This window comes from Salvia splendens, chromosome 1 (genome assembly GCF_004379255.2).
Source record: "Salvia splendens isolate huo1 chromosome 1, SspV2, whole genome shotgun sequence".
Lineage (NCBI taxonomy): Eukaryota > Viridiplantae > Streptophyta > Magnoliopsida > Lamiales > Lamiaceae > Salvia > Salvia splendens.
Window position 1 is genome coordinate 14,144,602 of NC_056032.1, and position 24,073 is coordinate 14,168,674.

Consider the following 24,073-nt stretch of genomic DNA (forward strand, 5'->3'; position numbering starts at 1 on the left):
TTGAAATTTTTTCTTCATCATAATATAATTTCAAATAAAGAAAATAGAAAGTATGCTGCAAAACCAATTATTGAGAAAGTAACCCAGAATTATAAAATCGGCAAAGTGTTACTATTAAAACTAACAAACTATACAGAGAAATAAAAAATAAAAGTAGAAGTAATTAAAAGACGATAGCGGCCACAAATTGCGAAAGTATCAAAACGCAACATTCGTGATAGCCATACCACCAATCTAGAAGCAATTCTTTTAAGAAAAAGTATTACCAATTTTTTTTAATTATCTAAATCCAGATTCAATAAACACAATAGGCAATTTGTTGAAGACCATCTTGAAAAGGGGTAGTTTCAAGAAAGTGGTGGTTTGACGTTCAAGGCCCGCCGTTAACCCTTCCACCGCTTTTAACGCCTCCAATGCTCACTCAATATTCTTAATTCTTCATTTAATAAACATACACTAATATTATATTTTTGCATTATAAAATAGAAAAAAGGTCAAAATAATTATTTTTCCATTTGTGCTACATAACTCGATCTCGATCGTCACTTTTCATTCCCCTTCCCTTTCCCCTAAACCTTCCTCTTCAATTTCAGACTCTCTCTCCTTTTTCTTTAGATAGTGTGCTTGTACATGTATGCTTGTCTGTGAAGAAAAAGAAGAAGAACACTAAGCCTTGGAAGGGAAAGCCAAAAAAACTTGATCTGGGCCAACAAAATTTTCATTTTTGTGGGGGTGGTAAAAGTCTTGAACAATGGATAAACAACATTACTTGATGAATGCCGGAATTCCACTCCAAATTGAAGCCTCAATGCCAAGTCCATGGACCTCCGATCAATCTCTCTCCATGGATCACCATTTTGACTCATCTTTGACCTCCGCCGCCTTCGCCCTCCGCCACCTCATCGGGAAACTCGACCGCTCTTCCCCAGCGGCGCTGCCCTCGCTCGCAGCCGATCCGGGCTTCGCGGAGCGGGCTGCCAAATTCTCCTGCTTCGGTAGCCGGAGCTTCAACGGCCGGACTTCTTCGCCGGGAAGCGCCACCCCGGGCCAATCGATGTCGGCGCTGCCGCGTGTCGCCAGCAGCCCGTCGCTGAAATTGAACGGATCGCCGCCGCCGCGGAACAGGAAGCTTCCCAGCTCCGGCGCCAACTCCAACGAGGAATCCTCAGTCTCAGAGCAGATACCGAGCTCGAATTCCAGGAAAAGGAAGTCAGCTTCCAGAGGCAAGAACAAGGATGACAGATCCAATTCAGCTAAGGTTAAATTCATTTCTTAATTAATTAATTAATTACTCCACATCAAGTTTTTTTATATATTGATGGATGGCTTTTTTTTTATTAGGAAGCCGAGGAAGATGAAAACCTGAAGCGATCAAAGCAAACGCAAAATTGCGAAAACGAACAAGAATGTAACGAAAATAAGACGAATCAAAAGCCGCCGGAGCCGCCCAAAGACTACATTCATGTCCGAGCCAGAAGGGGCCAAGCCACTGACAGCCATAGTTTAGCTGAAAGGGTAAAAAAAAAACTCTTTTTAATTTTTTTTCTACCTCAATTGTAAACAGAGTTGGATTTGTAATGTAGGTCAGGAGAGAGAAAATTAGTGAGAGGATGAAGCTTCTCCAAGATCTCGTACCAGGTTGCAATAAGGTTCGTACAAAAATTGATTTACCTTTGGTGAAGAAAATTGAAAAATTGATTCAAGTGTAATGATTTTGATATAATTGAGGTTGCTGGAAAAGCACTGATGCTCGACGAAATCATAAACTACGTGCAGTCATTGCAGCGACAGGTCGAGGTAACAAAATCCTGATTAAAACCAACGGTTAAAATTCGAAAGCTGCCGCCGCTGTCAGAAGGATTAATTAACAACCTGTCTTTAATTTTTGTCTTCACTAATTTTGTGTTTCTTTTATCTTTCTCAATAGTTTTTGTCAATGAAGTTGGCATCAGTGAATCCAGACATGGATTTTAACATGGAAAACCTTCTCTCCAAAGACGTGAGTCTCTCTCTCTCTCTCTCTAAAATGTTACTCGACCACACAATTGCTGGAGAAATGATTTGATGGGTCCAATTTCGATTCGCAGATGTATCAACAAAGCACGAGTCTACCACAACAAATGTACCCTTTGGATTCCTCTTCCCCAGCATACTACCATCATCATCAGAATGTACAACACCAACTCCTTCATGGTACAAACATCTCAAGCGTGGACCCTCTCCCTCTAGATGCTACCTTAGGAATTCAGATTGATGGATTCGCCCAAAATTTACCCCAGGTAAAATAAGATAGCACTTCTTCTTCGGACAAAAAAAAAGTTACTCCACCTAATTAATATTCCGATCTAAACCTCTGTCTAAATCTAAATAGCAGTTTCCAGCATTCACTGAAGATGATCTGCACAGCATTGTCCAAATGGGATTCATCCACAACTCTGGTAATTAAGTAATTAATTAAACGTGGCAGTAATAAAAATATTTACCATGTAGTAGAATGTTGGAAATTTTTCTTTCTTCTTTTTTATTTTTTGCAGTTCAAAATCAAACCTCAAACATGAAAGTTGAGCTTTGACAGCGCATGATGATTCCTGAAAGAGAAGGCTCTGCTGTATATAACTGACATGGATTTTATATCAATTCTTACAGCCAATCAAAGAATCTTTTCTTTTCTTTTTCCTTTTTCTTAGTATTATTTAAAACATTATGTAATTCTGTTTTTTTTTAATTCAGATTATTTAGTGCCCTTTTGCCTCTTTTTTTATGGTGCAAGTCTAGGTTCACAGCACCAAAAATTTGTAATATATAGGATGTAATTAATTATTATACTAGTACTAAATTAGTTTCTGAGAGAATGAGAAATTCACGGCTCTCTACTTGCAATCGAATAGCAATTGCTATCTATCCACGTGTATATACAATAGTCTTAAAATCAAACATGAAATGAGTTTACTCCGTTTTATCAATTGACTTTTGTTAAAATTTTATCGTGCTTTGTGCATCAATCAATATTGTAATTTTAATAACTTTTACTGTACACTAAGGTCAAATTGAACAGTAATTAAATCCTTTTTTCTGGTGCTTATTATGTTGTTGTAACCAGCTGTCAGGGGAGGGACTGTAGGGGTGGCAAATTGTGCGTGTTGGGTCGTTATCGTGTCGATACGATAACGACACGACACGATAACAACAAACATGAACACGACCCATTAAGAAAACTCCAAACACGAACACGACTCGCTACCCTCAGACACGAACACGACACGAACCCATTAACGACACAAACCACTTCGGGTCAACACGACACAATAACAACACGTACATAAGATGACATGATAACGACTCGATAATAACACGACCTGATAACGGTTAAACCTATTAAAAACATACAATTGCTAATTACAAAATCTGATCTAAACATAAAAAACATCAATAATTTCTTAGTAACAAAATCCAACAAAATTCAACAAAAATAAAAATAATAAGAATTAATAATATTATAATATTATTTCTTAACGGATAACACGAACCCGACACGAAATTTTTGTGTCCTTAATGGGTCGACCCGATAAGGACACGAACCCAATAAGCTCCGACCCAAACCCATTAATTTCGTGCCGGTTCGTGTCCTGGTATTGTGTCGTGTAAAAAATTGCCAGCCCTAGGAGGGGGCACTTTTTTTTTATTTCAAAGTCTTAATACAAATAATAATGGTACCAATTAATCTTTTAGTTGTAATCAATCACAATAAAATCTGGCACATTTCTAGGAAGAGGCTGCAAAAATTTCTACAGGTTAACCATAAACTGAAGAAGCTTCCCCACCTCAAATCCAACAAAAAAATATCTTCGCATGCTCTCATAAGTGCTACCCTGGGTGAAATATTAAATATTGTTTTCAAGATATTTTTTTGTAAAGTAGGATGTTTGTTAATATAAACATACCTAAGTAGGTATATATTGTACATGATGTATTTACCTAATGGAGAGAGACAGAGAGAATCCCAGGTTGGCGATTGGTGAGTTCCTGACTAGACCCAATGAATCAGGGATTAATAGAAATTTGGATAATGATATTTACAAAAAAAAAAAGATTTTAGGAAAAGGAGGAAAAGGTTAAGTAGTGGGACCGTGGGAGTTCATTTTGAGATTTTTTTAATAATTGAAAGGTATGAAAAGATGCTCTTAAAATATAGATTAATCATTTGATGAGAGGTGGTTAGCGAAAATAATACTAATAATAATCAAAGATTTCTGCGTTTGCAGCCTTTGGTTATAATATTAGCTGAGGGTTTCATTATTGATGAGTGATGACAGTTAGTTAACTCTCTGAATAATATTTTAAAATGATCTCTTTTAATTGTATATATACATTAAGATCAATAATAATAGTACTCCCTATACATTATAATATGAAGCTTAATAAAAGCAGTTTTGGTTGATTATAGAGCTGTCTCCTGAAACTAATAAACAATAGACAATCATGGTAGGAAATGGAGTCGGTTAATTTATAATTATATACTAGCCTTTTTTATCTTTCTCAATATTTTACTTTGATGTCGATTTTGGCCATAGACCGTCCCTTCTTGTCTAAGCAACCTTACAATAATTTACCAGTCACCTTGTCCTACTATAATTTGTAGAATCATGAGAATAAGGGACTATTTTTTTTCTTCGAATAGTTCTTGAGTTGGTTGAATTTAAATGCAACAGTTAATGGTAATTAATAGCGCTAATGAATCCATTCGTACTAAATCATTAACCTTATTTAATCATCATTAAATTGCAACCTCTAGAAATTAGTAATTACAGAGCACGAAAAGAAGAAGAGGAGTATATTCCCCATAACAAACACGGTATTTAAGATTAAAAATTACCAGCCACCATAATTTATTTAATTTATTAATCACAATTTATCCTCAAAATAATGAATGAGATTTAATTTTTCAATCTAATTATAGTAGCAAGTTTAGATTCCAACTTTTCAGGTTAGTGGGCATTTTCGAGTACAAATATATACGGAGTACTCTTTTAAGTTCTCAAAATACTATTACTATGAAAAATAAAATGTTGAAATGGACTTGTCTTCCACTTATAAAAGCCCACCTTTCTTTTTTTTTCTTCCAAATATTTGATTACCTTTTTCTTGATTCAAAGTATTTATTGTAGCATTAGATGTAATGTACTCCAATAGAAATAGATTAAATTTTCTTTTCTAGTCCAGTTCAATAGAAATAGTTCATATTTATTTATAGAAATATGTCCTCTGTTTATTATTTAAGTGACTCACAATTCACTATTATTTCAATTATTTTTTATCAAACACTCTTATTTTACCATTACTCATTAAAACTTATACCATCCCCAATTAGTCTATTTCTATGGGACGGAGAGAGTATATAAATACTTTCTCCGTCCTTTAATATGTGTCCCATTTTGACCTGACACGAGTTTTAAAAAGTGTAAAGAAAAATGAGTTGAAAACGTTAATGGTGTGCGAATCCTACTTGTATTATTATAATGAGTTAGTACTAAAAGTAGAAAAAATGAAATAAGACAAGTAGAAAACTTGGACTTATAATAAAAACCGGAGGGAGTATAATTGATGGGTGGCCATCATTAAAAATAAAGGTACACATATTTATATCTATAATTACCATAAAGATTATGGAACAGCAAAGGGCTTATCAAATAATGGAGTCACTGTCTGATTAGCATATTTTAATCCACCTACACGACAAAATGTCGGCAGATTTTATTTATAATAATCTTCGTATTAAGCTGGAGTAAAAGTATTATGTGTAATATGTTTTAAAAGTGTAGCAGTTGAAATTCAACGAGTTTTAATATAATACAAACAAGTACGTCCATATTAAGAGAGAGTTTAGAATATAATTTAAAATTCGCAAGCCTTTCTATTTTTGAAATTAAACTCGCATGCCATTCAGAATATGAAATTGAGGCATGTGAATTTTCATAGCTCATCAGAAAATGAATCTCGACATTCTTATAAGAAAAAAAATCAGATGTCATATATTTGAGTTACCAAACGATAGAGTGATTAATGTCTGATGCCAAAGGTCTCCATGGGGATGGGAGTATGCACAAGATAACAAAAAAATGAATTTTAATTAGGAAGCTACGTAATTTAATCCCATGTTTATTTATTGACTACTATATACTACCAAAGAAAAGAAACTCTATTTTCTTTTCTTTTTTTTTTCGTCAATCAGTGGCAATATATTCTTTTATCTATATATATTTCAACTTGATTTCTTACCTTCTTAAACTACAGAAAATATACCAGCTCACTAGCTAAATGATTCATCGATCAAACTCAAAATTGTACTCGCTCATTAATGATTCATCGATCGAACTATTGAAGGGTTGGACGAACTTTATTGATGATAACTACTCCCTCCGTCCCGCACTACTCGCACCTTTCTTTTGGGCACGGAGATTAAGGAATGAGTGATAGATAAAGTCAACAATTACGGCTGTAGGTATAAATTGTTACTAAAAATGAAAAGAGTGCAAATAACTTGGGACGCCCAGAAAGAAAATAAGTGCAAGTAGTGCGGGACGGAGGGAGTATTAAAGTATAAAAATAAGAGTATGAACACGAATTAGACGTATTTTTCTTCTTATTTTTGAGTGTGGGGCCGGCCATTTCGTTTTTAGTTTAATGATCATTTCTATACCTCTTTGTACAATAACATTTCGAATATTATAATTAGACAAATAGTAAAGGTCAAAATTGGTCCTGAACATATGCCCATTTTATCATTTTGGTCATAAACATTATCTTTTGAATTTTTTGGTCCTGGACATTTCCAATCGGATCACAATTGGTCCTCCGTTAACAATTCCGTTAATATTTAACGGTCAACGATTTTAATCACAATTTTGACCAACTTAAACAATTTTTAATTATTTAATCATCAAAAATATTTTTTAAATAAAATCATAAATTATTTATTAGAATTGACGAGAATTAAAGTACAGAAAAAACATTTATATACAAATTGGCCTTTACTCTTAGACAAATTTTAAAGTCAAAAGTTATAAGCTAGATCTGTTTCCACCCGATATATTTTCATCCTCAATTCATCAAATTTTACACAAAATATTTATATACATTCATATATATAGAATTGACGAGAATTAAAGTAAAGAAAAAACATTTTTCACGTTCTCATCACGATCATCGTCACACCCACAGTTAGGAATAGTTACGTTTACAAATTAAAGCACTTGCAATTTTTTTCTCTCACTTAGGGGATGCTCATTGTTAACCTAATTTAAGGCGACAAGATTCGTTGTTTCTCTAATCCCTCTATATACTAGTTTAGTATAATTACTGCATACCACTTTATCACATCATTCAGTTTCTTTTCATACTTTTTTCATCGGAAATATAGTTTAAGCATTTAAAAACTTCACTAATCTCACAGTATTTGGAGTATAAGAAGAGACTGTACATTTTTAGACTTCGCTAACATTTTATTGTATTGAGAAATACTATGTAACGCTTTGCCCGCAGAGGTAGCACAGTTGGTTCCGGAGGTGCAGAATTGCAAGAGAAATATGTAATGGTCAATTCCACTCCAAGAAACGTGCCGTACGATTATATGATTTTTCTCCCTTTTTTGTGTATGTAAAGGGTTCCAAAGCCTGGAAAGAACATAAAACAAAAGAAACGTGTGTTTGTTAAATTGTCTTAATTGATCTAAAATTTCAGCTAATAAAGGTAAAAAAAGGCTTCCAAAAACAGCAAAAGAATCCAATTTGTCACGAAAATGACACGTGTGAATTCTAGTGTAGCAAATTTTGTTTTGTGAGGACAGTACCTTTGCCATTCCAAGAGACAATTTATCAATTGAGTGGTCAAATTCATGACTACGTAACATGAATATCGTGAAATTGATTGCTGTTTATATTCAGACATAGCACTTAGTAAAGATTGAAGTACAATGTTTGTCGATAGATATATAATTAAAGCTGATATCTAAATTGCCACTGTTCTGACTTCTGACCCACATTGGACCCTATTCTGTCGTTTTCAATCTTTATTCATATTGCCGATTAATTCAATCATTTTTCTAAGATGTTTGAGTATTTGAAAGCCCAGACGATAAGTCTTGATATTTTAACGAAATAATACTAGTTGTATTGTAAGTATAATACTATCTATGTGTTTGATCAAATTATGGTTGAGTGCTATCTTCCAGCAGTATGCATTTCATCAGTCATATATTAATTTAAGATTTCAATTATTTTTCCTTAATTAGTGGATCTACAGTTGTAATGTCGTTTTTCTATCCTTTTAGTTTGCCCACTTTCCGACTTAGTGGAAATTCTTTTTGCAGGCCTGGCCTGAATATTTGTATGCAATGCATGCACTCGAGTCAAACTATGTATGCATTGAGATTGTTCTGCGGAATGCACGTCACAATTTTCTTTGCTACATTTCGTATTTATTTTATTAAATGTGCTCGTCTATAGTGGTGTCTGCTCACCTCACCATCCTAAACTTTATAGATATGAGTCATTATCATATACTCCTAATTAAGTCGTGGAATTATTTTAGTTAGAGAGGTGACTCTTACTTATTATCATAGAATTATACATCTAGGATTAAGTGATAAGATTCAATCTCATGAATCAAACATAAAACATATTTAATTAAGAAATTTAATCTTACAAACCGAACAATCCGTATAAGTAATATAGATAGTTATAATAAAATTTTCATATAAAAGCCCAACGAAAATTTAAAGAATAGTACTCCCTTTGTTACTTATTAAATGTCCACTTTCTTTTTCGCCACTTTTTTTAAGAGATGTAAAGAAAAATACGTTGAAAAAGTTAGTGGAATATGAGTCACACTTTTATACTATTACTCCCTCCGTCGCTCATTATGTGTCCCAGATTTCTATTTTGGTTCGTCCATTATTAATTGTCTCACTTCACTTTTACTACTTTTGGTAATAAACCTCTCATTCCACTAACTCATTTCCCCTCACATTATATTGCTCACTCCGTTCCATAATAGATGGCACACTTAGGAAATGACATGGGATTTTAGGAGAAGTTGTTTTGTGTGTTAAGTGGGGAGAAAAAATAGTATATTTATATTAATGTGAGAGAAAACTTTTTCCAAAAAAGGAAATGTGACATCTTTTATGGGACAAACTAAAAAGGAAAGTGTGACATCTATTATGGGACGAAGAGAGTATAAAACTACTATATAAAAGTATGACCTACATACCATTAAAAATTTTAACTCATTTTCCTTTATATTTCTTAAAACCCGTATCAGGTCAAAGTGAGATACATATTGGAGGTCGGAGGGAGTATAATAAAACATGAGTGAGATAAGTTAGTGGAATCTGAGACATACTTACCATTTATAGTAAAAAGGGAGAATGGACTTTTATTGACATATCAAAATTACAAAACTAACAATTAATGAGAGACAAAAAAGAATAGTACTAAATTGTAATTTTATTAGTGTGTGATACGAGGTGAATCGTATCGGAGAGATCACTTCGAGAGATTACCGAGTAGGGTTTTGAGCAAAAATAAATTACATGAAAAGAAAGAGACGGTAAAAGTAAGATAATTCTGATATATTGACTGATTGAACAATATGAGGTCTCCTACACATATTTATAATATATGGGGTGATGCACTTTTTATTAGCACTATAAATACCTGCAAGTATACAGAGTAGGAATAGTATAGCTAAAGGTTAGTACCAGATATCGATCATGGGAAAACAGACACAGACTGTCTATCCTCTACTAAAACTCACTTACTATTTGGAAAACCGAAAGATTTGGGAATTTTTTAAAACAAAGAACAATATGAAATCATTAAACAACTAATTGCAAATAAATCACAGAGATAAAAGTGTAGAGATAAGGGAATTTCAGGGATGCGCGTTCACATTTATGGTTATACAAATTCCAACTTCAATAATACCCTAGCACAGTTCTTACTTTGATAGAACGAGTCACCTAGCTTATGCTCATGCGATGCAAACGTTGATGATAAACATTAGGGTTGTCAATCCTAAATACGTAACTCTTAAAAGCTCCTAAACCCTTGAAAAGTCCTCACTCTTAATTAACAGTGTTGTTTTAAAGGAAGCAAATTGTAGTGTCTATTAAGTGGATCTAACTCGCCAACCTCCTTTCACGATTATGTAGCAAGTTATATTAAATCATCACAGAATGTGTCACTCAAACGTGAAGCATTATCCAATAACTTAAGGAAGAAACAAAGTAAGAACAAAACTGATATTAAATAGAAAAAATGAATTGTATAACCAAAGTCGTTACTAACACATCCCTAGAATCCTATGAATTTAGTTACACATGATAGAATAAGCTAAAAACATAGATTATAGGGAAGACAATGAAAACATAAGAACTAAATCAAATAAAACCCAAAGGTTGAATCCTTGTAGCCTTGATGTAAACTTGAATCCTTCTTCAACCCCTTGCATAATGAAGTACTCTAACTTTTAAGCTCTGGAAATATTTGAAAAAGAGAAGATCCTTTTTGATGAAGCATTGTGAGGTATTTAAAATCACTCATCTCAAATAAGTAAAAGAGTTGCAAAATATGGTAAATCTTGGAGAGAAAGTAGGGCAAAAACTGTTCGCCGCTTTTTCCCAGCGGACCGCTGCACCTTGGCCAGCGGTAGCTGTGGGTTGGTCCGAGGCTTCTGACTCTTGGGAGCGGTCGCCACGCACTTCCCAGCGGTCGCTGGGCGTGTCTTGTTCTTCATGCACAACTTTCCTGGAGCGGACCGCTACTGACTTAGCGGTTGTTTGGCGCCAGAGGTTACCGGCAGTGTTGTAATGGGCCGCATGACATGCAGAACAACTCCAAATTTCTAACTTCGCGTTTTGACTATCTTTTTAGGCTCATATATGCACATTTCTCACAAAACATATAAAAATACCAAAATAGATAAAATATGTAAATAATGAAAATGTAATGCAACTTTGACATTCAAAACGGACCAAATAATGGTATTAAAACCATGCAAAATGCGAGGGTATCAACTCTCCCAAACTTACATTTTTGTTTGTCCTCGAACAAAACACAAAAGACACAAGAATAGACGAACGGAATGCACAAGGACTAGACGTCGTAATTGCCTTAAAGTATGAAAAAGATAGATCAAGCATGAATTAACGAAATCAAATCAAGCAAGGCTTATTAGTGCACTTTCATTACTAACTCGTGGAACACCTTGAATTCATGTATTCACATGTGGCAAACTTCCAAAGATGGGAAGTGTTCTCTCACTATCAAAGTGTATAAGGTAAAGTATTTAAACACTCAAATCATGCATCATGCAAAGTTTACCATAGGTTTGCTCAAAGTCTAATCCCTCATCTACTTGATGTGATTAAGAATCAAAAGTCCGAAAGGTCTTTATTTTTTGTTGTAATGTAGGCTCTTTGGTAGGTGAGGAATATTTGGCTAAAAAGTTACTCAAAAATGAAATATCCCAAGTATAGTTAAAATGACTCCACTTTTCTAAACACCCAAGACACTTCTAACACTTTATTTTTCTCCTTCAACTCACTTTCCAAACCTTTGATATTTTTCTCTTTTCTTTTCTTTTTCAACCTTTCTTTGTTTTTCTCTTTTTCTTTCATAAGCATAATTTCTAGATCAAGCACACCTTTTGAATTTTCACTATTTCACAACTTGCACTTTTCTACATTTAAGCACACTACTTTTATCTATAAAATTCTTCCTTATCTCTCCAATTCCTTTTCAAAAGATAATAAAAACTATACTAACCCAAGGAATTGTCCCAATTTATTATGGCTTTCAAAGAATAGGCTTAAAGGCTCAAAAATTGGCTCCAAAGGACAAAATTATGGAATTTTGAGAGGGTCGAAAATTTGGGAATAAAAGTAGCTAAGAAAATATGGCCTAACATCCTCCTAAATCAACTTAAACACTATGTAGACTTAGGCGGACTAGGAGCAAGTTCTAGAAACATATACACGCATGCAAATAAATCACACATGAAAGAAATTAGACTCAAATCTCACAAGGTATAAGCATGATTCAGGCGAACAAGCAATTCACTAATTATGCACCTTTTCACCAAACCATCAAATCAAGACGTCAAGCCATACTTAATCAAAGATGAAAGGAACTTCATATCATTGGCAACTCGGTCTAATGTGTCCCTAAGCATGCGTGTTTCTAAGTTCTTCATGTTAAGTTCATGGCATGGATTCACCTTTGAGATTTTTAAAACAAAAACTTAAACTAAAAACCTAAAACAAAAACCTAAACTCACGGTCCACCACTTCATCCCCCCAAACTTATTTACAAAAAAAGTGTAAAACAAGTTTGTAGAGTCGGTAGGGACGTGAGTAAACTACTAAAAAGAAAACATACCTTGAACATTTTTCGCGTAGTGGCTGGACAGGGCCAAAATTCGAAAAATTTGAAAAATCGCGCTGGAAAACTGCAAATGGGCAGCGGTCGCTGGGAGTCCTCCAGCGGTCACTACGACGAGTCAGATCGTTTCCAGTGAGTGCCCAGCGGGCCGCTGCGGACTCAGCAGCGGTCGCTGGGGAGAGTCCAGAACTTGCGAAAATTTTCAATTGACACAAAAACGAAATTAAACTAAAAAGTACTCAAAAACTTAAGCAAAAATTGTCAAAACAAAAAAAAATTTGTCACAAAACAAAAATAAATAATGATACAAGTGTTCATTTAAAGTCATGAGCTTGACTTCTTTATTTTTGAGGAGGAGGAAAACGAGCATTGAGGTCGTCGAAAGCGCCAATGAGATAGGTGATGTCACTACTCATGGTCTGGTGCTCCTCGCGAGCCTCGGCGGCCATCCTTTGGAGCTTGGCAATTTGTTGACGTTGATGAACATCCTCTAGCCGTTGATGCTCCCAAAAGTTTTGCTCCGTCGTCCGCCACTCGCCTTGTGCCGCCATCCTTGGCGGTTGAAGGCGTTCTTTTGTTGTTGCTTCGCCCATCTATTGTCCCAAGTGTTGGACATATTTTGTATGTAGGAGAACATATCTCCTAATTGGGCGGAGCTGTTGGTTTTAAACTCTTCATTGGCATTAGGCCTTCTGCGACGACGGTTGGCTCTAGTGCTGCGGTGGTGGGTTTCTACTTCTTCTTCTTCTTCTTGTGGTGGCGGCGCCCCACTCCCACGAGCTTGTGAATGTTCCGCCTCCTCGTGATAATTTTCGATTGCATCGAAGGCAGAGTCATCTTCGGGATCGAAGGCGCGGATGCGGGAAGGAATGTTCCTCCTCATAAACTCCCAATTAACGGGGTTGGACTCGATGGCTCTTCGATGGGCGGGAGTGTTGAGCTTCCAATTAACTTGATTCTCCCACGTGTCGACCTTGGTCAATTGAGGGATGAGAACGGGAAAGTGATCCATATCCACTTGCAAGAAGAATGCTTGTGTCACCCCTCAGCCCTTTTTGACGTATACATTTAAAATAAAATTTTACTCTTGAAAAATATTAACGGTTTATATGAGCCACAACTCAGCGTATATAAAATTTCACCTTTAAATTTCACAGCACACAAATATCGAACATATCCTCCAACCAATACATATAACTATGAGCAATAAATATCATAAAATAATTTCATATACAGGTGCATATGCCTCTCTGTTTAGTTTATTATTCTGTGATGGATCAAGCCTGGTATCTGCCCGGGATTCCATTATATCGACCCATAGGTCCCTTTTATTTATTCGACCTTTCTATGAACGCCCCTATTTGAATTTGACTTTTCCACGAAGGTCCCTCTTTGCATTTTGACCTTTCCACGGAGGCCCCTCTTTGAATTGACCTTTCCACGAAGGTCCCTCTTTGTATTTGACCTTTCCACGAAGGTCCCTCTTTGCATATTTTCTTTGACCCGTAGGTCTATTACCGTTTATATCAGACCCAGAGCAGGACTGTCACATTTCCTTTTTAATTCAATGATTCAAGTACTTCAATACTGTATACCAAATACACTCATGCACCAATCACATATATGTTCGTACTCTATCAAATAATTCCATCATCAATATCAAATAACATATAACCATATCAGATTCCCATTGTATAATTCAACTATTCACTTCAACTAAACATATAATAAAAAGCATATAAAACATGTAAAATTAAAATGTAATTTATACACACCTGATAATTTTAATCGAACTCTTGATTCACATTTCTCGATCATACGCTCAAACCATGAATTTATTTCTTTCTAGATTTTGTATTCTTTTCTCCCCGTCAACTTTTTTTTTCTTTTACCCCTCCTCTTTTTTTGGAGTGGGAGGAGCGTCGGGTTTAGTGACCGCGATGACGGAGGTCGGTGGAGCCGGATCCTCTTTTCTCGATGTATCTATTTGGTCAACCCGAACTCTAAGCTCGGCCAATTTCTTTGCAAATGAGCTCTCTTCGGCCTCCTCTATGACTGCTACTCTACTCGAGTTTTGCCTCTCCTTCGACCACCTTCTGTTGTTGGTGGTGAACTATTCTATGACCGCTATAGCATTCGGTCCACTCTTCCGCAAGAACCCTCTATTCTCGTCTGAATCCAACATAGCACAAATTTTTTTATTAAATCCATTGTAAAGGATTCCTACCTGATGATCCACGGTGAAGCCGTGGTTGGGGCACTTGCGAAGGAGGCCTTTGAAACGAGCAAACACCTCGTAGAGGGGCTCGTTGTAGCCTTCCATGAACTGTTTTGAGCTTTAAGATCGTGCCTGGTAGGTAGTACTTGTCGAGGAAGGCAGCCACTATATCCTTTCATGTGGAGACTTGTTCTGTGGGTACACACTGAAACCACTCTTCAGCAGAATCAATCAAAGAAAAGGGGAAGAGTCTTACCCTTATGGCGTCGTCGTCGACACCATTTAATTTCAGAGTGTTGGCGATCTCTAGGAACTTCGAGAGGTGGCGGTTGGCATCTTCTGTGGCCCTGCCTGCAAAAGGGAACTGCTCAACCATTTGTATAGGGGGCATTCGCAGCTCAAAATTGTTAGCGTCAATGCAAGGGCCTTCGGGAAAAGTAATCATATTCCCGAGATTGAACATGTGCATCACGGGCACTATCTACTTATCCTTCTTTTCCTGCGCCTCGCGAGAAGCCTTTTCTGCATCTCTCTCCTCCAACAATACCATGGCTTGAAGCCTCTCTAGCTCTGTTTTGTCTGCCATTCATCCTTGATCACTTCTTATTTTCCTTCGGGTCCTTTCAGGTTCGAGATCGAGCGGCTTTAGGATGTTCTTCCCGGAACGCGTTCGCATACACAACCTAAAAGAACAAAACAAAAAACTAATTAAACTAAAATTAAAAGAAAACAATTAAAATTCAAATTAATAAAATTATCTGTTTGAAGATATCAATCACAAAGTGAATGTAGTCCCAGCAACGGCGCCAAAAACATGTTGCACTTTTTGTTAGCACTATAAATACTTGCAAGTATACATAGTAGGAATAGTATAGCTAAAGGTTAGTACCGAATATAGATCACGGGAAAACAGACACAGACTGTCTATCCTCTACTAAAACTCACTTACTATTTGGAAAACCGAAAGATTTGGGAATTTTTGAAAACAAAGAACAATTTGAAAGCAATAAACAACTAATTGCAAATAAATCACGGAGATAAAAGTATAGAGATAAGGAAATTTCAGGGATGCGCGTTCACATTTAATGTTTGTAATCAATGTTTGCATCGCATTAGCATAAGCTAGGTGACTCGTTCACATATTTAGGATTGACAACCCGTCAATCCTAAATATATACCTCCTAAATTAACAGTGTCATTTTAAAGGAAGCTAACTATAGTGTCTATTAAGTGGATCTAACTCGCCAACCTCCTCTCACGATTATGTACCAAGTTATATTAAACCATCACAGAATGTGTCACTCAAACGTGAAGCATTATCCAATAAATTAAGGAAAAAACAAAGTAAGAACAAAACGGATATTAAATAGAAAAAAAGGAATTGTATAACCAAAGTCGTTACTAACACATCCCTAGAATCCTATGAATTTAGTTACACATGATAGAATAAGCTAAAAACATAGATTGTAGGGAAGACAATGAAAACATAAGAACTAAAACAAATAAAACCCAAAGGTTGAATCCTTGTAGCCTTGATGTAAACTTGAATCCTTCTTCAACCCCTTGCACAATGAAGTACTCTAACTTTTAAGCTCTGGAAATATTTGAAAAAGAGAAGATCCTTTTTGATGAAGCATTGGGAGGTATTTATAGGGAGAAAATCATCCCTCTCAAATAAGGAAAAGAGTTGCAAAATATGGTAAATATTGGAGAGAAAGTAGGGCAAAAACTGTTCGCCGTTTTTCCCAGCGGGCCGCTGCACCTTGGCCAGCGGTTGCTATGGGTTGGTCCGAGGCTTCTGACTCTTGGGCAGCGGTCGCCACGCACTTCCCAGCGGTCGTTGGGCGTGTCTTGTTCTTCATGCACAACTTTCTCGGAGCGGACCGCTACTGAATTGCGGTCGTTTGGTGCCAGCGGTCGCCGGTAATGTTGCAGCGGGCCGCTGGACATGTAGGACAACTCCAAATTTCCATCTTCGCGTTTTGACTCCTTTTTTAAGCTCAAATATGCACATTTCTCACAAAACATGTCAAAAATATCAAAATAGATAAAATATGTAAATAATAAAGATGTAATGCAACTTTGACATTCAAAACGGACCAAATAATGGCCTTAAAACCGTGCAAAATCTGAGCGTATCATGAGGATACAATAATATCCTACCAAAATATAGTAAATCAAATATAATAGTATCCTAAGCAAAAGATATGGTGAATCAATAAACTATGGAAAAGATAAGGTAAATCAATACTAAATGAATAATAAGATATGGAGGATATTTCAGAAGATATGCTCGTATCAACTCCTCCACGGTTGAAATTCATCTTGTCCTCAAGGTGAAAACCACGAAGCCACGAAGTGAGTAAAAGCAGAAGCTTTGGGGAGATATCTCCTCCCGGATCAAACACATACCGAACAGTTGAGAAACTCCCTTCATCACCTCCATCATAAATCATCAAAGGATGACCTTTGCGGTTGCCAAAATTCAACGTTAAGACAGGAAGCTTGTCCATGTGCCCCAGAATGCTCAAACACGAGGTGTCCTTGCGCGGAGGAATCCACCGTGAATCATCGTCAAACGAAGATGATTGATGATCAAATCTTGTGGCATCAATGACATGTAAATCCATATAGGCATAGGCAAATATCTTCAATCTAGTGTGAGCACTTCTTCTCTTACCCAATTGTTTTGATTTTAATCGTAGCTCATCCTCAAACAACCTTCTCCGTACATCCCATTCTACCTCGAGGTCCAGCTCTGTTATCCTAAACATAGTAATGTGTTCATCAACAAGGCTTTGAATCTCCACTCTTGTTCGGCTTCTTTGGCATACTTAAATTCTTGTTGAGCTCTTCTTCTCTTCCATTAATATCGCTAGGCAAGCCGATGATTGGGTCTGATCTGTTTCTTATATCGAAAGTAGCAATATCGCGATCTATGGTTTCCTTTGCTTCTATCTCAAATATAGAATTCGTCGATGGCACTCTTTCAGGTGCATCACAATGCTCTTTTTTCCCCATCCGGCACTCCGAAAAGCATTCAAAATATCTCGCAGTATCATATGAATAACCGATTCGCGCAATTAAACTCAACGAATTAGAATCTTCTTCTTTTTGTTCTCTCATCTCAGGCAATCCCACATACATAACTATCAAAACTCCCATCAAGTTTTGACAAATGTGCACAACCAAAGTCATCTCCATAAAATATTTCCTCCTCTGTCTCACCCCAATAATGATGTTGTTGTGGTGGTTGCGGCAAAGGTTGGAATTCGACAAATAAACTGTCAAGGGACCCCATATGCGTTGGTGGTGGCGTTGGCCAGCCGAAGGAGGGTGGTTGCTCATACCTCGGGTATCCCTGTTGTCCCGGTGGGTCCCAACTGGTAGGGCGGTGCATCAGCGGCGGTGGGGGTCTGAAGTATAGCTGTCAAATCGTGCGGGTTTGGTCGTTATCGTGTCAACCCATTATCGACCCAACTCAATCGTGTCCCAACCCAACCCGAAATCATCAGGTTCTTATCGTGTCCCAACCCAATGGGTTCGTGTCGAGTTAGTGCGTGTTATCGTGTACAAAAAAAATCCAACTCTCTGTTAATGATAGTAAGTTAGCTTGACACGACATGATAACGACTAAAACATGATGTTATTATACGATTTAAACATGATATTACACGAAAAAATAAAAAATTACCAAATTAAAATAATTATTTTCTTAATCCAAATAATAAAATTAAAGTATAATAATATTAAATCTATATAATAAAATTAAATAATTAAAATAATAATTTTTAATAAAATCTAAGCATAATATTTTCTTAAAATTCATAAAAAATTAATTAATATTTTTTAATTAATAAAATTAAAGTATAGTATTTTTAATTAATTAAAATTAAAGTATAATATTTTTTAATTAATTAAATTAAAGTACAATATTTTTAATCAACAAAAATAACTAAAAATTAAAGTTTAATAATTTTTTAATTAATAAAAAATAAATTTTTTTATAACCCAAACCCGACCCAAACACGACCCGACCCGACCCAATCCATTATCTTCGTGTTCTTATTGGGTCGACCCTATAAGGACCCAAATCCTGAACGTGCGTGTTCGTGTCGTGTTAATTTAATCCGGGTCCGTGTCGTGTTATCGTGTCGTATCAAAAATTGGCAGCCTTAGTCTGAAGGGATCGTCTTGGTTCGGTGTGCCCTAGCACGACGTCGGCTTGATAATTGGCAGCGGTGGGAGGCTCGGGCGATGTAGCCGGTTGCTCCACGCACTGTCTTGTTGCCCCGACAGAGTGTAGTAGGGTGGTTGTTCGTAAGGCAATACACCTGGTAAATTGCGGCTGCCTGGAGTGTAAAGAGGTTGGGCCTGCGGTGGTAGGTTGAACCCCGGCGATGGTCCTGAGGCGGGCTGCTCCCAATCTGGGTGAGCGTTTGGTGGTTCTGGCTCATGCCAATCAGGCGGACGGAGGCTGGCCACACTTGATCGATGGCGGCGAGATGAGACTCCATCCCGGAAAATGCTTCCATTAGTATGTCAAGCTTGGCGTGTACATGCCACCCTTGTTGAGCAAACTAATCCATTGCGGGTACGGGAGTGCGTGGTTGATACTCTGATTGACTAGCGGTATACACGATATGAATGTTGTATGGCGCTGGTTCGAAAGCGGTGTAGGAAGGCAACGAAAAGGTTGGTGGGCTGGGGGGATCGTAGGATGGCGGCGCTGTTGTGTCATGTGTCGTGTAGTTGTAAGTGTAGGTAAAGGGTTGTGCCATGAAGATGGTAAATCAAAGAGGTTGAGGACTGGATGAAAGCACCAGTTGATACAAGATGACTCGTATCGGGAGATAACTTTGAGAGATTACCGAGAAGATATTGGTTCGTTCGCGGGGAGAATCCCGTCGAGCAGCCAATTATCGTCCAACTAAGGCTTTGAGCAAAAATAATGTTAGTATGCTTTGAATTTGTTTTCTAATTGGGATAGGATTATGTTTCCTAATTAGAATAGGATCTCATGTGTGCCTATTTATATGTGAGTAGAGCACATAATTCTGTGTTCTTAGATCGTGATCTTAGATATGAAATTTGTAACTGCAGTCATAATACAATTTGTTCTCCGTTCTTGCCCGTGGATGTAGCCAATTGGCGAACCACGTAAATTCTGTGTCTCCTTACGTTATTTCGTTTGTCGATTACACAATTACTCTATTCTGTCACAACAAATAAATTGCAGGAAAAGAAAGAGACGATAAAAGTAAGACAATCATGATATATTGATTGAATAATATGAAGGTCCCCTACACATATTTATAATATGTGGGAATACAATAATATCCTACCCAAATATAGTAAATCAAATATAATAATATCCTAAGCAAGAGATATGGTGAATTAATAAACTATGAAATAGATAAGGTAAATCAATACTAAATAAATAATAAGATATGGAGGATATTCCCGAAGGTATGCTCGTATCAGTGTGTTGTATGTGCTAGATTGCTAGTGGTATGCCTAGGGCTTACGGTTTTGGTTGTAAGAGCATCCGCAGCGGTGGCGAAAGACGCCACCGCCGTCCGCGCCGTTGGCAAGGCGCAGGACCGCCGCCGCTGCAGCCGCGCCGCTGGCACGGCGCTGCTCGATGTATCGAGCACGTCCGTGCCAGCGGACGCACACGTGGCGCGCTCCCATTCGTCAACGGCATAGCCGTTGTGTTTAAACTTTTTTTTATTTTTTTTTTAAAAATCGGTATTTAATTATAAATAATGCTAAAAAATAAAAAAAAAATATTTTCCAAATCCCAAAAATATGGCCGTTTTTTTCCCGTTTTTTCTGAATTTTTTTGATTTTTTTTTTATTTTTTATTTCCCCAAAATCATCTATAAATACACACATTCATCATCCATTTATCACATCAAATCATCTCTCATTCATCTCTCATTCATAATTCTCATACAAACTATCAACACATTCATCACCCACTCAAAATCTCAAATGGATTTCACCCATATTATGGCGGAAGCGGAACGCGAAGAACAAGAATACTACGAACAACATCGTGCCGCTTACGAAGCATATGTCGCGGCGAATACCCCTGCTGCTCCTCCTCAACGAACCAGATCAAATCGACGGTACATCCATCGTGACCGGGAGGGAGCCCACGAAAGGCTCGTTGCCGACTACTTTGCCGACCAGCCGCGGTTTCCGGCAGATTACTTCAGGCGCCGTTTTCGCATGTCAAAGCGCTTGTTCATGCGAATTGTCAACACATTGTCCGCACGTGTTGAATACTTTCAAACAGGTGTAGATGCAGCCGGCCGGCAAAGTATCACGGCGTTGCAGAAGTGTACGTGTGCCATCCGACAACTCGCTACTGGGCAAACGGCCGACATGTTCGACGAGTATTTGCATATCGGTGAGTCCACTGGAATCCTATGTTTAAAGAATTTTTGCGAGGGCGTTCGTTCTGCTTTTGGGGATGAATTCCTTCGAGCACCCACCACTGATGATTGCCAACGGTTGCTTCGTCTTCATGAATCAGTCCATGGCTTTCTCGGAATGCTTGGCAGCATTGACTGCATGCATTGGAGGTGGAAGAATTGTCCGACTGCTTGGAGGGGGCAACACTTGAGCGGTCACAAAGGCGGCGGCCCAACGCTTATCCTTGAGGCGGTCGCCGACTACCGCCTATGGATTTGGCATGCATATTTCGGCGTTGCTGGATCCAACAACGACTTGAATGTGCTATATTCGTCACCACTCTTCAATGATGTGATGAATGGTGTAGCACCGGCGATCGACTTCACCATCAACGGAAATATATACCGCATGGGTTACTATCTCGCCGATGGTATCTACCCAAGGTGGTCGACGTTCGTGAAGACGCTCCACAACCCGCACGACCCGAGACGGGTTCTTTTTGCGCAGCGTCAAGAGTCAGCGCGGAAAGATGTCGAAAGAGCCTTCGGGGTCCTTCAAGCTCGATTCAACATTGTGAAGGCCCCGGCTCGGCTGTGGTACGTGAATAATATCGCCGACATCATGTTCACGTGTATTATATTACACAACATGATTATAGCCGACGAAGGGCCGAGGGCGGCTAGCTTCTACGACGAGGACGAAGCCGGAAGCTCAACAGCGAGGTCTCCCCTACGCCGAGGCGAGCATACGACGGTTGGCCAGAGGATCGAGACAAGACACACAATGCGCGATACTCGAATCCACAATCAACTACAAGAAGACCTAATCAACCACATGTGGGCGAAATTCGGCAACGAGTAGTGTCATTTTTAATTTTTAGGATTTTAATTATGTAATTTTTAATTTTTAGGATTTTAATTATGTAATTTTTAATTTTTAGGATTTTAATTATGCAATGTTTAATTTTATTTGTCATTTTTAATATTTATTGTGGGTTTTAAATGAATTTTAATATTATGGAAATGTTTTTGTGTAATTGAATTTTATATTAATTGTGCTCGTCCTTGCGGAAGAGCACAGTTGTGGGTGTTGTGCTCTTGCCAGAGAGCAGGCATGAATAGTACCGCCCGGGCCCACAACCGTGCCGCTGGCAAGAGCACGGTTGTGGATGCTCTAACGACTAATTACAACTACTTGTAACATCAAAGTTCCATTAATATTCATAAACACAATACTCGGCGCAGGCAATATACTTGTGCATGGCCTAAAAAAATTGGGTTATAACGGAATTGTTACTACAATATTAATCTTTCCAAATTTTAACATCCAAAAAACTTTTCTTTATTTTAAATGGCAAATGGGTAGCGGCTAATGGGTAATTCCCATCTCGACCCACTATCCACCGGGTATTGGGTACTCGCTACCCGGGAAATAGGGTGGGATCGGGTTGTGTGTTTTAGAGTTTTGCGGGTAGCGGGTATATCAGTTAGTCCCGATAATACCCGTTATTATTAATATTAGTAATATTCCATCTTTTAATACTCCCTTTGTTCCATATTAATAGAGATGTTTCAAATAGTTAGAGTGAAGACAAAAAAGTAAATAGTTAAATAATACTTAATAGCTATATATACACACCCATTTTGAAAAATAAAAAATAAATAGTTAGAATGAAGAAAAAATAAAGTAAAAGAGATAGTAGTGTAGAGAAAAATATTTATATTATTATTTTTCCAAAATGAGTGAAGAAAATGAAATGCCTCTATTAAGGCAGAATAGTGGGAATACTTTATATAATCTAAGAGTTCTTTTAAAAAAATTTATATTCCAGCGAATATACAATTGAAAACTCACCGGAACTAGCTATAGAGTGTTACCTCACTTTTATTCTCAATCTATTCAATGTTTACCATCGATATTAATAAAGTAAATTAGGGAACATTGACGGTTATTATGGTTTTCAAAATTTGTATTAGGATTTCGGGTCAGGTACGTGTACCCGCAATATCGGGTACGGGATACCCGACACGGGTATCGGGTAATCCCGGTATGTCGCGGGGCGGGTATTGAGACAACCAATCTGGTTAAAATCAGATACGGGTACCCGACTTGCCGGGTGAGGGTACCCACGGGTAACCCGTTTCGCCACCCAGGCTTAGTATTCGAAGACCATTACAAGTTTTCACTGCCTAGAATAAATCTGAAAGCACTGCAATTTTGTATTCCACACATAATTGGAAGATGAAATAAAATATGTGTTGTACATCTTATTTATAATATTCAAAATATGATTTACCAAAAAAATGACGAAGAAAAAGATGCATTTCACAAATTACTAGTTATGAAGAAACAAAATCTAAAAACTTTTTGGCAAATGGGCGCATGCTCTCAGCCTTCAAGATTGATATATGGTTTTATGTTTCGGCCCAATTCGTTGCAGCCCGTTATAGATAAATCGAAATACGTATATAAGTAGGCCAGTAGGCAAATATTTTCCCAAAACTTTACTTACAGTATTATACTCTTTCCGTCCGCAAAGAATATACACTTTGAGTTCGGCACAAGTTTTAATGTAAAATTGGTAAATTAAGAGATGTAGAGAGAAAAAATAATTAAAGTATTGTTATTGAAGAATTAGTCTCATCTCATTAGAAAGAAAAAAGTTTCTAAAATTAGATAGTATACATTCTTGTGGGACATACTAAAAAGGAAAGAGGTCCAGAGCCTTTGTTCTAGCGGCAAGAACCTTAGACATTATTGTATGAGGTGCTGAGTTTGAGCCCTTTTGACATCATTTGTAATTTTCTCCTTTATATAGGAGTTTATTTTTTAAAAGAATAAAAAATACCAAAAAGGAAAGAGTGCATATTCTTGTGGGATGAAAGAGAGTATAAAATTTGTTAAATACAAATACTAAATTTTAAAAAGTTGAATAATAGTGATATTGTTGTGTATTGATTTCAGTTTTATATTTTGAATTGTTATATACCGG

General features: G+C 37.1%; 1 protein-coding gene across 3 annotated transcripts; it reads left to right on the plus strand.

The window, feature by feature from the left end:
- The first annotated feature begins 513 nt into the window (after positions 1-513).
- Positions 514-2,880, plus strand: LOC121796341 (transcription factor bHLH62-like). 3 transcript variants are annotated; one of them, XM_042195209.1, is made up of 8 exons: positions 514-1,258; positions 1,342-1,515; positions 1,584-1,649; positions 1,777-1,797; positions 1,928-1,999; positions 2,088-2,279; positions 2,372-2,438; positions 2,535-2,880. In XM_042195209.1, exons 1-8 carry the CDS (start codon positions 752-754, stop codon positions 2,570-2,572), a joined length of 1,137 nt encoding a protein of 378 aa, XP_042051143.1. In that variant the 5' UTR covers positions 514-751; the 3' UTR covers positions 2,573-2,880. The 3 variants fall into 3 exon arrangements, with proteins under 3 accessions (XP_042051143.1, XP_042051127.1, XP_042051136.1); XM_042195193.1 differs by having other exon boundaries at positions 515-1,258; positions 1,729-1,797; XM_042195202.1 differs by having other exon boundaries at positions 517-1,258; positions 1,729-1,797; positions 2,375-2,438.
- Positions 2,881-24,073: the final 21,193 nt, after the last annotated feature.